We start from the raw sequence: 13,289 nt of genomic DNA on the forward strand, positions 1-13,289 counted from the left end.
CCAAGCGACTGAGCATGAACGCTGGAGAAAAAGACACATGAACAGACAGTCCTGTCAGTGAGAGCAGAATGTGATGAAGATGAGCAGGGAGCTGTAGGAGCCCAGAGGCCCTGAGTCCTTTTGGAGGACTAGCTTTTTCTTTCAGACACTAGAGTTTATTGAGGCACTTATTATGCACCAAGGTCCCACTGCTGGAAAGTGGCAGAAGGCTCAGAGATGTCTCTGCCACTACACATGCACTGGGCCTCTCAAGGGCAGGGTGAGTGGCTGTGAACTGGGTGGCTCCCAGCGCCAGAGCCCAAGCTGCGGGTGAAAATGACAGGAAGTAGATTTTCTGTTCACTAGATGGGAGGGGCTGCTTCAGTAGGTAGCGCGTACCTCATCCCAGAGGGCAGGTCAGCACAGGCCTGGCCAGCCCTTGGGAACACATTAGATGCATTTTGAACCAGATGAACATCAAAATCTGACAGATCCCTGCGTTCTTGTCATTCTATATAAAATTCCAAAGACAGACTATGGAGGGGAAAGGCTCTTTTTGTTTTTCCAAAGGAGGGAAATGAAATCTAGGCAGTATTTTATATATTTAAGGCTTTTGTGGCTCTCAGTCTACCTTCCTTAGTTTAGAAATACAGGAGGGTGGCGTGAGACCTAGCTCCCTCTCAGATGGTGTGGTTTAGTCTGATCATGTGAAAATGCTTCAGAAACACCATGAAAAAGTGGCCCTGCGGGTGCTGGGTTGGTGCCACCTGCTTGCTCCACAGGAAGTAGGTGGGTAAGAGCTGGGGAAGCAACAGGTGTTGAACAGGGGTATACAAAACCATCTTCCCAAGGGACGGGTGGAAGAAGGGAGGATGGACTAGCCAATGGTCTGGGGTGGAATGTGCAGAACAGTCAGCTGGGGAGGAGGCGTTAATGAGAAGTCTGCAGGGGGGACCTGGGCTGGGAACCCCAGGCAGGGACCTTCCCCTCAGCCAGGAATCAGCCACCAGCAATGCAGGGACCAAGAAGAATGTGGACTCTGCAGGCATGGCGATTTGGGGAGCATGTGCATTTGTGGGTGTGGGCAAGAATCGGTGTGTTGTGTACACTGAGAAACGTGTGTGCCTGGGTGTCCATGGTGACATACAGACCCAGCGAGAGTGTGTGTTCTGCATGTGTTGAGGCAGGGACACGGTGAGGTGGGTCCGAGGTGCACTGGTGGCTAGTGTGCGCGTGAGAAGGCATGTATGCTGTGTTCACATCATGTACTCACTGAGGGATGGGCACACCTTGAAGTGGCTGGGCTGTGTCCTTGGGGAGATGGGAATGGGGGGTTATGCCTGCTCTCTGAGATGAGTGTACATGGCATGGTGTGTTCACCCTGTGCTGGGCTGAGGTACGGGCATACTCCGTCACATGGTGACCATCCTCTGTCGTGGACACGTTGGTGGGTATTAGGTGAACGAGGGCGTGGACTATGTGCTGCCTGGAGTGGCTGGCGGATCCTGGCCTCAGAGGGCAGGAGAGGTCCCCCCAGTTGGTTTGCCGTTGTAACCACGGGGGTCAGGGCTGCCCTCACAGCTGCAACCTCACTTGTCCTTATCACAGCTCCCTTCCACTGATGGGGCCCCTGGGGTTCAGATGGGAACACTGAGCCCTTTTTCCAGCTCACCACATGGCTGCCCAACCCAGGAAAGCCCCTCTGCTCTCGATACCTCAGTTCACCCATCTATGGGGTGAGAAATGTTGGTTGGCCCCAGAGACCTCACCCCCATCCTGCGGGTGAGGTCCTCTGGCTGGGGCCCTCTGACTTGTCCTCCCCCACCATCCTAAGGTCTGGGGACCTCTTTCAGGCCTGCGGCTCTCATCTGTGCAGTGGGATCATGAGCCATCCACTGAGTTGGTAGGGGAAGTGATAGGAAGGTAAAGGGATGCTCACAAGTGTAGCTGGGGTGGAAGCCATTGTGAACATTTTGTCTGGGCGGTTTTGCTGGGGCACCCAGCCTGGGATCCATGGAAAAATTTAAGGTGGGGGAAGGCCACATACTGAAACTTGCCAGGATATCTTCGACTGTAAGGCCGAATTCTCCAAGATGGAAGAGCGAGGGAGCTTTACGGTCTTGAGGATGGGGGGTTCTATCCCGCAGCTCATTCCCCAGGTGATGAGTCCCATCCTGGGTGGCCGGTGGCGCTCTGGGGGTGTGCGCTGCCCACCCGCAGAAAGCAGCGGTGCCCACCCGCTGCCCACCTTCGCTGAAAGCGGTCCATCCCCAGGTGCCCGGCGGCGGCGGCGAGTGGACCACCTCGCTGTTGTCCCCGCGCGAGGCGGACGCCACGGCCGAGGGCCCCATTCCGTGCCGGCGAATGCGCAGCGGCAGCTACATCAAAGCCATGGGCGACGAGGACAGTGACGAGTCCGGCGGCAGCCCCAAGCCCTCCCCCAAGACGGCGGCGCGGCGCCAGAGCTACCTGAGGGCCACTCAGCAGTCGCTGGGAGAGCAGAGCAACCCCCGCAGGTGAGCGCACAGCCCCGGCCCCTAGTGTCGGGCTCACAGGCCAGTCTCGCTCCCGGGAGCCCCGCACCGGAAGCCCTGGCCACACGGAATTCCGCTCCCTAAAAGGACCACTCCCTTAAAGTGAGCCACGCCTCGAGTGGCCACGCCCCCAGTGGGCCCCGCCCACTTGTGAGCTCGCCTCTGGGAAAGCCTCTTTACCTGCTTGCAACCCCGGCTCCAAGCCTCGCCTTCCAGGTGAGCCCCTCACAGGTATGCCCCACCCCCGAGAACCTCGCCTTCCTCCTCTTCGGCCGCCGGCAGCTGGGAAAGCGCAGCCTCACAGATGAATCCCGCCCTCCAGCTTCAGACTCAGGTCCCCTAGGTGAACCCTCCTTCATGTTTAGCCCCCCCTCCTGAGAGCTTCCTCCTTAGGTTGGCCCCTGCTCTTTGTTGAGTTAACTTCGGAGAGCCTCGCCATTTGGTGAACTACCCCATTGCCTCCCCCCCACCTCCGCCCAGTTAAGTCCTGGCCACAGGTGAGCCTTATGCTCTGATAAAGCTAAGGGGAGTGTCTCTAGAGGGACTGGCCCAGGAGGAGCCTGCCCAGAGGAGCCACACCCCCAGGTGGTTTACACTCCCACAGGGGACCTGCCCCAGGGGACCCACTTCTTCTGGCTAGAAGAACCCTGCCCTTTGGGGGATTAGGGAGAATCCAGAAGTCAAAGGGGGTGATATACAGCCTTCACCTGTCCGTTACCGCGCCTGGAATTCCTGGAATGGGGCCCAAACCTATTGCTTTAAGGCTTGAGAGAGTTAGTGAAAGTGTGGAAAATGAAATGCACTCACACAGAAAGCAACAATTAATGTGTTAGAGAGAGAAGTGAGCTTTCACGTGCAGAAGTCACAGTGGGGATTAGAACAGAAAAGAATGAGTAGAAAACAGGTGAAAGTTGGTGCAGGCAATTCAGAACCCACTGAGGAAGAGAAACAAGTCAGAAGCAGACAAAAGACTTGCCGAGTTAAAGGAAACGAGGTTAGTCCTAGTTCTTCAGTTCCTGGGGGCAACAGCCAAGGCTTCACAGAGAAGGTAGGCTGGGAGGACTGCAGCTGTGGGAAAAGAGCAGGCAGGTGACAGGAGCACTGAGACAGGGAATCTCCTTGGCCAGAACAGAAGGCAGGGAATGGCCTTCGGGTGGGAATTCAGGACACCGTGGGCCATTTCTAGGTCTCACCCTCTCTGAGCCTGTTTCCCTAGCTTTAAGTAAAGGGGGCTGAGCTGGATGATCCCTAAGATCCCTTCTAGTCCTGACCTCCTACAATTCTTGAATCATCTGTGGACATGAAGGTGGGAGAGGTGGGCAGGACCAGGGCACAGGCCTTGAATGAGAGGGAATTGATAATAGTACAGGCATACTTCAAACCACAGTAATACAGAGAATATCACAATAAAGTGAGTCACATGAATTTTTTTGTTTCCCAGTGCATGTAAAAGCTATGTTTACATTCTAGTCTATTAAGTGTGCCATAGTATTATGTCTTTTAAAAGGTACATACCTTAATTTTAAAATGCTTTATTGCTGAAAAATGCTAAGCATCACCTGACAACTCAGGGTTGCCACAAACCTTCAATTTGTAAAAAAATTCTGCAGAGCACAGTAAGGGGAATTGCAATAAAAGGAGTATGCCTGTAGTAACAGTAATGGGGGCCATCTGTTAGCACTTGCTCTTCTCTGGGCTCTGTGCCTGCCCCAGTGCCCTTTAATCTGCATCTCTGAAACCTCCCCACAATCCCAGCAGACAGGCATGGTGACACCTCCACTTAGAGGTGAGGAAACTGAGACTCACAGGGTGACAGCTTACCCAAGATCACCCTGGGAGGAGCCTGGGTTCCAATCCAAGTTTGTCTATGTCAAGGGCTGAGCTGTTGGTGGCTTGGACTTTATTTTGAGAGCAGAGGTGCAGAGGAGGCCCGTGGTCAGATAGTTCTGAGAAAGACTGAAGCACCAAAAATGTGGGGGGAAAGTGGCGAGTCTTCAGGAGCCTGGAGGAGGCTACCTGGCCATTTTGTCAAAACTGATGACCTTTGGGCAGCCCTGGCTGGAGGTCAAGGCTTGTGGGCCTTGACAGTCTCCTCTCTCTAGCCCCTGGAATTGCCCCAGGCCTGCAGAGGAAGGCGCTGTAGAATTGAGCTGGTGTGGAGTGCCTCTGGTTTGAAACAGTCAAAAGCAAGCTTGTGCTGCCACCTTGTGACTGGAGCGGACATGACAGGTGAAGGCCACCTGCATCCACGAGACTCATAAGGCCTCCAAAAGCTAGGAGCTCTCCCCTTGCTCATCACCCCTCATACTACCCAGGCTGGCAATGACTTCCATTTTTCCCTCTACCACTGGATAACCCTGGCCTGTTTTCCCGCCTCTGGGCTTCAGTTTCCCAGGGTGAACAAAGGGTAGACTGAGCCCCATCTGCTCCCCATCCCCCCCAGGAGTCTGGACCGCCTGGATTCCGTGGACATGCTGCTGCCCTCCAAGTGTCCGAGCTGGGAGGAGGACTATAACCCCGTCAGCGACAGCCTCAACGACTCCAGCTGCATCAGCCAGGTGAGGGCGGTGGGCAGCCAGAAGGCCAGTGGGCTGGAGAGAGCCCTGACTCCCACCCAGGAGAAGGACCAACGTCCAGGTCCAGCCTCTGCTGAGTGGTCCTGAATGTCTGCCCTGTGCTTCTGTTCAGTCTTTGTTCCTGAAGCTGTCTGTGCCTGGAGAGCAGCCCCAGGGCCTGACACTGATGGCCTGAGCTGTGGGCCCAGAGGGAGGGGTCGCACTACTGCTGTCCACCCTGAGGATGTGGAACTGGAGACCTGGCTTTGAGTCCGAGTCTTGTCACTGACAGTGTAAACCCAGGTCAAATCCCCCTACCCCCCGGAGCCTCAGTTTCCTGACTTATCACCAGAAGGTAATAATTCCTATTTGAAAGGGCTATGAGAAATCAGTGAGATAACAAACACAATGTCCTCAGCACAGGGTAGCTACCTTGATGGTTAGTGCTGCCATCTTGCTGTATGACTTCCGGCAAGTTGCTTCTCCACTCTGGACCTCCATATCCCACCTGCTCAGTGGATAGTTGGGCTTCCAGGACCCGGCCAGTTCTGCCACTAATAGTGGTAAGCATGCTGTGCTGTGCTGTTAATTCTCTCAGCCATCAGCTCCTGGATCCCTCACCACCACCCCAGAGGGGCCATATCCATACCTCCATTTCACAGATGAGGAAACTGAGGCCCAGATAGGTAGGGTCACACAGGAAGGAGGAGGCAAAACTGGGCAGAGATAGGCTGTCAGACCCAGACCTGGACCTCAGTCCCTACTGTATTGTGCACAGTACTTTACCATTTGCAAAGGGATAGCCAGGCAAGGCTCGAGGGCTCCCTCCATAGTGTGAATGGGGGGACAAGGCCCAGAGAGGGCAGACACCTGCCAATGGTAGCACAGTGAGGCAAAAGAGAGTCAGGTGCAGACCCAGCTGCCTCTCTAGGCAGGAACAGGCCCCGGGTCCCACTGTGTGCAGCCCCACTGCCCAGGCTAATGGACTGCTTAGAACTTTTGGACCCCAGATCCCCACCACACCATTATTCCTAGCCTGCCCAAGCTCTCCCCAACCCCCCACCCTCAGGACTGTCATTCCCAGACTCCAAAGAGACCAACCTCAGATTGGGGGAGAGGTAGAGCCCCCCCACCCCAGCCAGGGGACCCTCTGCCCCTCCCATCCTCCGGGTCCCACCAACTCTCACCTGAACAGCTGTGCTGGCCTCCATGCCTGTCACCTCCAACCTATTCACGGCGGCCAGAGGGAGCTAGCAAAAGGCAGAAGTCAGATCACGTCACCTGCTACGCACCCTCCCATAGCTCCGGCCTCACCCCAGGAAAGCCAGACCCGCGAGGCCTGGCCTCCCTCTCAGAAGTGATCTCTCACATATTCTGTCACCGGCCCTGCTCCTGCCACACTGGCCTCCTTTTGCTCCTCACATCCCTCATTCCTGCCTCGGCCTCCCTGCGCTTGTTCCTCCCCAGGAGCACTCTTCTCTCAGATCTTTGCACAGCTGGTTCCTCTCTCTGATCCAGGTCTTGGCTCAAATGTCACCTCAGAGGGACCTGCACTATCACTTCCCACCTCAGGGGGTCCCCGGGGCCCTGATCCCTTACTTTGCTTCATTTTCTCAACATCACTTCTCACTATCAGGAATTATATTTGTTTGCTTATTTACTTGGTGTCTGTCTCACCCTTAAGACTGGGAGCTCCCTGCAGACGGGGACCTTGCTGTCTTGTCCCCGCAGCGTCCCCCAATAGGTGGCACAGGGCATGAAGGTGTTTGCTGAATGTACAGTGCCCTTCCCTGTCTCTCCCATCCTGTCTGTTCTCTCATTCCTCAGCCGTCTTGTCTGTGTCCCTCTGTTTTTCTCTCCTCTCATTCACAGTTTTCTCTGATTCTCTCCGGTGTGTCTCATCTCCATGTTTCTCTCTGGGTCTGTCTGTCTGTCTCACATGCACCCTCTCCATCCCCTGCCTGGCCCCAGACCGGAAACACACTTTTGTCCCTTGGTTACACAAAAAGGTACATGAAATCAGCCAGGCTGCGGACCCCAGCCAGTCTCTCCCACTACCCCCTGTCCAGGCCCAGTTCTCTTCTGGCCCAGGGTCCTCTGAACCCCAAAACCCTCACCCCGTGAAGCTTGAGTGACCTGAGCCACATATGTGGCCTCAAAGTCAGAGATGTCTGATTCTGTCTGTATCTCTGAACCTCAACTCCTGCCAGGAGAAGCTCCCCTCCCACCAGGCACTGGACTGGGTAAGCCCTGACCAGGGAAGAGAAGCATCCAGGTTCTGCCCCTAATCTATACACCCTGGGACACTACCTGCCCAGCTGAGAGGCAGCATACAGGACATCCATGGTCCCAGAAGCCAACCCAGAAGAAACACTTATAAACCCAGTCCCAGAAGGAGTGAGCCTCCTATCCATGGAGGAAACCAAGACTTCCTAGTAACTGGGCCCCAGCCAGTCTGGGGAGGAGGCTAGACCAGCCCCAAGTTCTCTTGTAGCTGAGCCTGAAGGCCCCACCCCAGCCCCCAGCCTCGGTCTCCCCGTAACCCTCCCCATCTCTTTCCTGCAGATTTTTGGACAGGCCTCCCTGATCCCCCAGTTGTTTGGCCACGAACAGCAGGTCAGTATGTTTGCCATTCTCTCACCACCTCATCCCAGAGTCCAGGGCTGGACCTAGGCACCTCAGTGTCCTGGCCCCTAACCCAGACAGATGCAAGCAGAGCTAGCACCAGGAAAACCTCCTCCAAGGAGGATGGAATTGGGGCTCATGTTGGCACCTGGACCTTTCACTCCCTGGCCCTGTCACTTCACTTTTCTGTGCCTCAGTTTCCTCTTCTCAAAAATGGAAAAGAATGAGTTAGGTTCTATGGATGAGGCAAGAATAGCCCCAGGACATTAGAACAGCATTGTAAATCAACTCTACTTTTAAAAAAAAGAGTAACCCTAGGATAAGGGAAGGCATATCCTGAGAGATTATAGCTCCCTCCTTGTCTTCTCCGCCAAACCCTGGGAAAGGCCAGGCAAGACTGTTCTATTTGGACAGATCAGGGGCTGGGGGCATTGGCCTCCACGTTCCAGGCCCCAGATCCTCTGACTTATCTCTTTTCTTGGGTTCTATCAAGATTTCTAAGGATGTTAGGGTTCTGGAATGAATGCAGAGACTTTTCAAGTTTACCAAAGTTGGTGAAGATGATGCTGGTATTGGCACTGCCTGCCTGTCCTAAGGGTAGCCCCTCCCATGCACACCCATCCTACCCCCAGAAGTGGTCCTTTCCTCCCCCCACCCTCCATCCCCAGCCCCAAGGCTACATGGCCTACAGGGTAGAACTAGGACTGGCCCTACATCTCCTGATTCCAGCCGTGGATGCCTCATGCACCTCCTGCCTTCATTTCGTAGTTCCTCTTGATCACATTGATGCAGAGGGTCTTTGGGGAGCCCACAGTGGGCCAGGTGATCTCTTCCTTCCTTCAACAGCCTCGTGATAAGGATGTGATGTTTCATATATAAAATCTCCAGGAGAGGTTCCCAACACACAGTTTGCCCTCAGTGGTACACATACCAACAGCACTAACCAGCTGGCCTCTCCCCAAGAGCTTGGGAGCATCTTAACCAACATTCACAAATCCTTGCAATCACCCCACAGAGCTACCTGTAATAACAGGTACAGGTTATCAGGTACTTACTTTCCCCCTGACACTCTTCAAAGCATGCAATATGAATTATCTCGTTTAATCTTGACCACCATCCTGTGAAATCTGGTCTCTAATTAGCCCCCATTTTATAGATGGGGAAACTAAGGCACAGAGCAGTTCAGTGACTCGCTCACATTCATATTGTGAGCAAATGCTGGACCCAGGAGAGAAACTCTGGCCATCTAGCTCCAGAGCTGGGCCATTACCGTGCAATCCCAAAGCAAGACCTCATCGCCCTTGGCAATCACAAGAGCCTCTCAGTATACCTCCCTCAGGTTGCAGCTTTGGAGGATAAACACTTATCTCTTTAATACTCCCTCCAGTTGAATTCTGGATATGTCAAATGGCCTACATGTTAATTTATCAGTGCTGTCTGATAGAACCTGGTGATAATTAGAAATGTTCTATAATCCATGCTGTCCAATAAAGGTAGCATTAACGAGTGCAATGGGGATGGTGTAATTAAGGAACTGAAATTTTTTTTAATTGTATTTAACTTGAACCTAAATAGCCAGACACAGTTAGTTGCTACCATATCGAGCAGAGCAAATTTAGACCTTTCCAAGCATATACTCTAAATTGGGTGATGATTCCTCTGGCCACTTTATCTGGTTCAGGACCTGAAAAGTTCACAGGCATTTAGTTCACTTCATTTAGAAGAGGAAACACTGGTCTCAAGGGTAGTGCTGGCCTGAGGTTGCACAGCAGGCCCAGGCCAGAGCTGGCCCCAGGCCCAGCCTCGTCTTTTCCTCCACGTGGTGCTCAGTCAACTTTTGCCCCCCTGCCCTCTAGCCCAGCCCAGGTGTCTCCCAGGACCCCCACCCAGTGTCCATCTTTGGCCGACTCACTCCTCAGCTCATACTTTGTGATCCCCAGGTACCAAGATGGCCTGAGACATGGGTCAGACAGACCCTTCCAGAACTCTTGGAGAGTGTATGTATGGTGAGGCCCCTCTATGCCCACAGCTCCAGCTGCACATTTGTGGGATCTTGAATGGTTATCTCTAGAGGGACACTTAGAAACTGTCCAGATGAGGTTGAGCTAAATGTGAGATGGCAAATAGCACATATACCACCATTCTCCATACCGCCCATGGCAGACATCACTAATTGATCCTCACTGCCACTACCCTCATTCCAGTATTATTTTCTCTCACCAGACTATTGCATTGCTTCGTCTCTGGCCTCTGCCTCTATTCCACACCCTCTAGCCAACATCCATTCTGTATCCCAGGGCTAGATTGATCTTCCTTAAATACACATTTGGAGTATTGATTCTGCTACTTCCTCACTGGGTGCACCTGGCAAGTATCTTCCCCTCAGTTGCCTTCAGTTTCTTTGCTTATAAAAAAATGAAGGAATTGGACCATAAGATGGTAAATATCTAGCACATCTAGTGCCACCTCACCATTCCAACCATCAGGGCAAACATTACTAATTGATTATAGCCTTCTTTCTGGTTGACTTCAGACGTGACCTCAAAATCTCTTACTTAATCAGTCCGAAGACACAAGATATAACCTAGTTAACATACTAGAAAGTATGTTGAACAGTTTCTCCTCCATTGTAGAGATGGGAAAATTGAGGCCCAGAGAGGTGAGGGGGCTGTCTATTTCTTAAGGGCTCCCTCTGTCCATCCCATGCCCTGAGTGAGATGGGAGCAGGAGGGTGGGCTGAGTTGCAGCACCAGACTCCAGCTCTGCAGCTGAGCCAACCACCAAGCACCCCCATCCCTCCGGAATGGGCGGAGATGGCCCCTGATGCCTGCTTTTGCCCGGACAGGTCCGGGAGGCAGATCTGAGCGACCAGTATGAGGCGGCCTGTGAGTCGGCCTGCAGTGAAGCGGAGTCGACTGCGGCTGAGACTCTAGACTTGCCGCTGCCCAGCTACTTCCGCTCCCGCAGCCACAGCTACTTGCGCGCCATCCAGGCGGGCTGCTCACAGGAGGAGGACAGTGTTTCCCTGCAGTCCCTTTCCCCACCACCCAGCACCGGCAGCCTCAGCAATAGTCGTACGCTTCCAAGTGAGTACCGAGGTGGGGGCGGGACTTGTTCATTTGTTTTGCCAGGGGGGCCCTGGGACCCTGCCTGGTGGACCGCACGGTGGAAAAGAATCCATAGTGGGCAAGCCAGGAGTGGAGGGGTGGTTAACCAAAGCAGGAGCCCTTGGGGCTGATATTCCCACCAATTGGTAAATTGGAGCTCAAATGGGGCGTGGGGGGGGGTGGTCACAGAGGGAGATGTCAACACTGGGAGTGGGGTGAAGGGGTCTAGTTTGTGAGATCCTTGGTGGCCCCTGGGTCTCTAAAACCCTGACTCAGAGCAGCCTCCTGCTGGCAGGCAGGGCTCACTGAAGCCCTACTTACCTGTTTGGATTAGTTCAGGTAGGCAGACCTGTGGGGAGGGTGGGTCCCTGCAGGGAAGAGAATGGGATTTGCATTGAGCCGTCTCAAAGGGGTGAGTTTGCAGGTGTCTCTCATATTCACAATCAGAGACAACCTGTCCTTCCTGATACCTGTTCTGAGTTCTCTGACAATAACGCAGGGATGATCAGAGAAAAGGGGGACCCTCTCTCCCAGAGCAAGCCATGATATTAAGACCAAGGAAAATCATAGTACAGTTTCTGGCTCAGTAGACAGAACTTTGATCTCACTCTGGCCAGCAACTTTTCCTCCCTGAGTTTCAGTTTCCCCATCTATAAATTGAAGCATAAGCCAGACCCCAGAGAGCTTTCCAGGAGATGAAGTAAGTCTGTGCCTGGGGAGGCATGGGTGGGTGGGGCCTTGCATGTGGTAGGAGCTGACAAGTGTAGTTGTTATTACTGGTTCTCAGTCTTGACTCAGAGCCTCCTGCCAATCAAAGGCATTTGGGGTTGGATTATTGTAGAAGACACTTGTTTCAAGTGCTCAGCTGGTGTTTGATGTGAACAAATGAGCCTGAATCTCAAAGAATTCTATACACAAGAAACCAGCTTATTGACTGGAATGAACTTGGCTGGGGACAGAGCGAGAAACCACTATTGCCTTTCAAATCATGGGTGATATCTGCGCAGGTTCCTGAGCTTTTTCTGTCACTTCTAGACCTTAAAGAACAGTCTCATTTTCAGGTATTGAGAGTCTGGCCTCATTTCAAAACACCAGGCTCATCCACTTCAGACCTCATGCACCTGGCAGCTAGGGCTTGACTGGGCTGGAAAGCCCACAGTGGGGAGCTGGGCATGGTGGTCAGTGTCTCCTGGGTTCCTTGTTCACCATTGGCCATTGCTGGTTCCTCCAGTGGGAGGGGAAGGTCGCTAGTGTAGGGGTTGTCTAGCATCAGGACTTTTCTATGGAACAGACGCCACTTGCAGCTCTTTCTCTCAGGTGATGCTTTTGGAGTTTCTCCTGTCCTGAAGGCCCTCATGATGCCTTCTCTCCTGGTCTGGGCAACCCCGCTCCAGGCCACTGCTGCTTATTCCCCCTCAGCTCCTCCATCCAGTGGTCCTTCTCCTCCCCATTCAGCCTCTTTTTGCCAGGGGACCTGCCCCTGCCAGGCAGGCTTCTTGGACTGACTCCTCTGAAGACAACTCTAGTCCTACTGTCTCCCTTAGCTCAATTGAACCTATATGACAATGGGGCCTGTGCCTTGCAGAACTCTGAAAGTACAGGGTGGTCTGCTACACCCTTCCTTCTAGCTAACCCTGCCAGCCTCTCCCATTTTAGGAGTCTCAGGCAGGCATTGGGGTCCACATTGGCCTCCAAATCCACAGAATCTCTCTGCCCGACTCTCCCAGGCACTCCATTCCAGTCCTTTAAGAGCCTTGGGTGGAAGGATCAGATTCTCCACATCACCAGGCCCAAGGGAAATTCTCCCTCTTTTTTTTTTGTGGGGGTGGGAGTACGCCATGCAGCTTGCAGGATCTTCTTAGTTCTCTGACCAGGGATCGAACCCATGCCCCCTGCAGTGGAAGCACAGTCTTACCCACTCGATCCGCAGGGAAGTCCTGTAAGGGAAGTTCTCTAAGCAGAAGGTGAGCGTGGGGAATCAAACAGCACCTCCAACGATTTTCTTCAAATAAACCCTCATTCACCAGTCTCCCCCTACCTCATTCACTCATGAATGGGCTGAGGTTGGGTGATGGGCTACATGTCTCACAACTGTTTGGAACCCTGTATTGGTCAACTGTTGATACAACATTGCTGCATAACAAACAACCACAAACGGGGTGTAAAAAAAAGTAACATTTATTTCTTTTGCACATGTTTGTGGTCAGCTGGAATGTGCTCCACATGTTTCTCACCCTCTTCCCAGGACCAAAGTGTCCTCCTGGGATCAGTGGCTTTGGCAGGGCATGTTCTTCTTGTGGTGATGGCCGAAGCACAGGAGAACAAGCCTAACCACACAGGCACATTTCAAGGATCCTGCTTGCATAATATCTACAAAAATCCTATTGGTTGAAGGGGGTCATATGACTAAGCTCAAAGACAAGGGATGGAGATGTACCCTCCCACCTTTGTGTAAGAAACTGATTTATATGGTAAAGTGTGAGGATTGA

The 13,289-nt window shown here is 53.1% G+C and overlaps 1 protein-coding gene across 6 annotated transcripts in view; it reads left to right on the plus strand.

The window, feature by feature from the left end:
* Positions 1-13,289, plus strand: part of DLGAP4 (DLG associated protein 4) — a 209,113-nt gene that overhangs the window by 124,410 nt on the left and 71,414 nt on the right. For 2 of the 6 annotated variants that reach the window (XM_081560115.1, XM_081560116.1), the window contains 5 exons: positions 2,254-2,495; positions 4,957-5,071; positions 7,634-7,684; positions 9,634-9,699; positions 10,539-10,779. In XM_081560115.1, coding sequence (XP_081416241.1) covers positions 2,254-2,495; positions 4,957-5,071; positions 7,634-7,684; positions 9,634-9,699; positions 10,539-10,779 — 715 coding nt within the window. Of the gene's footprint in view, positions 1-2,253; positions 2,496-2,629; positions 2,730-4,956; positions 5,072-7,633; positions 7,685-9,633; positions 9,700-10,538; positions 10,780-13,289 lie in introns of those variants that run through there. The other 4 variants (XM_081560117.1, XM_081560119.1, XM_081560118.1 and 1 more) reach the window with 4 other exon arrangements.

Source organism: Giraffa tippelskirchi, chromosome 13, assembly GCF_054371585.1.
Source record: "Giraffa tippelskirchi isolate mGirTip1 chromosome 13, T2T-mGirTip1v1.2.pri, whole genome shotgun sequence".
NCBI classification, from domain to species: Eukaryota; Metazoa; Chordata; class Mammalia; order Artiodactyla; family Giraffidae; genus Giraffa; species Giraffa tippelskirchi.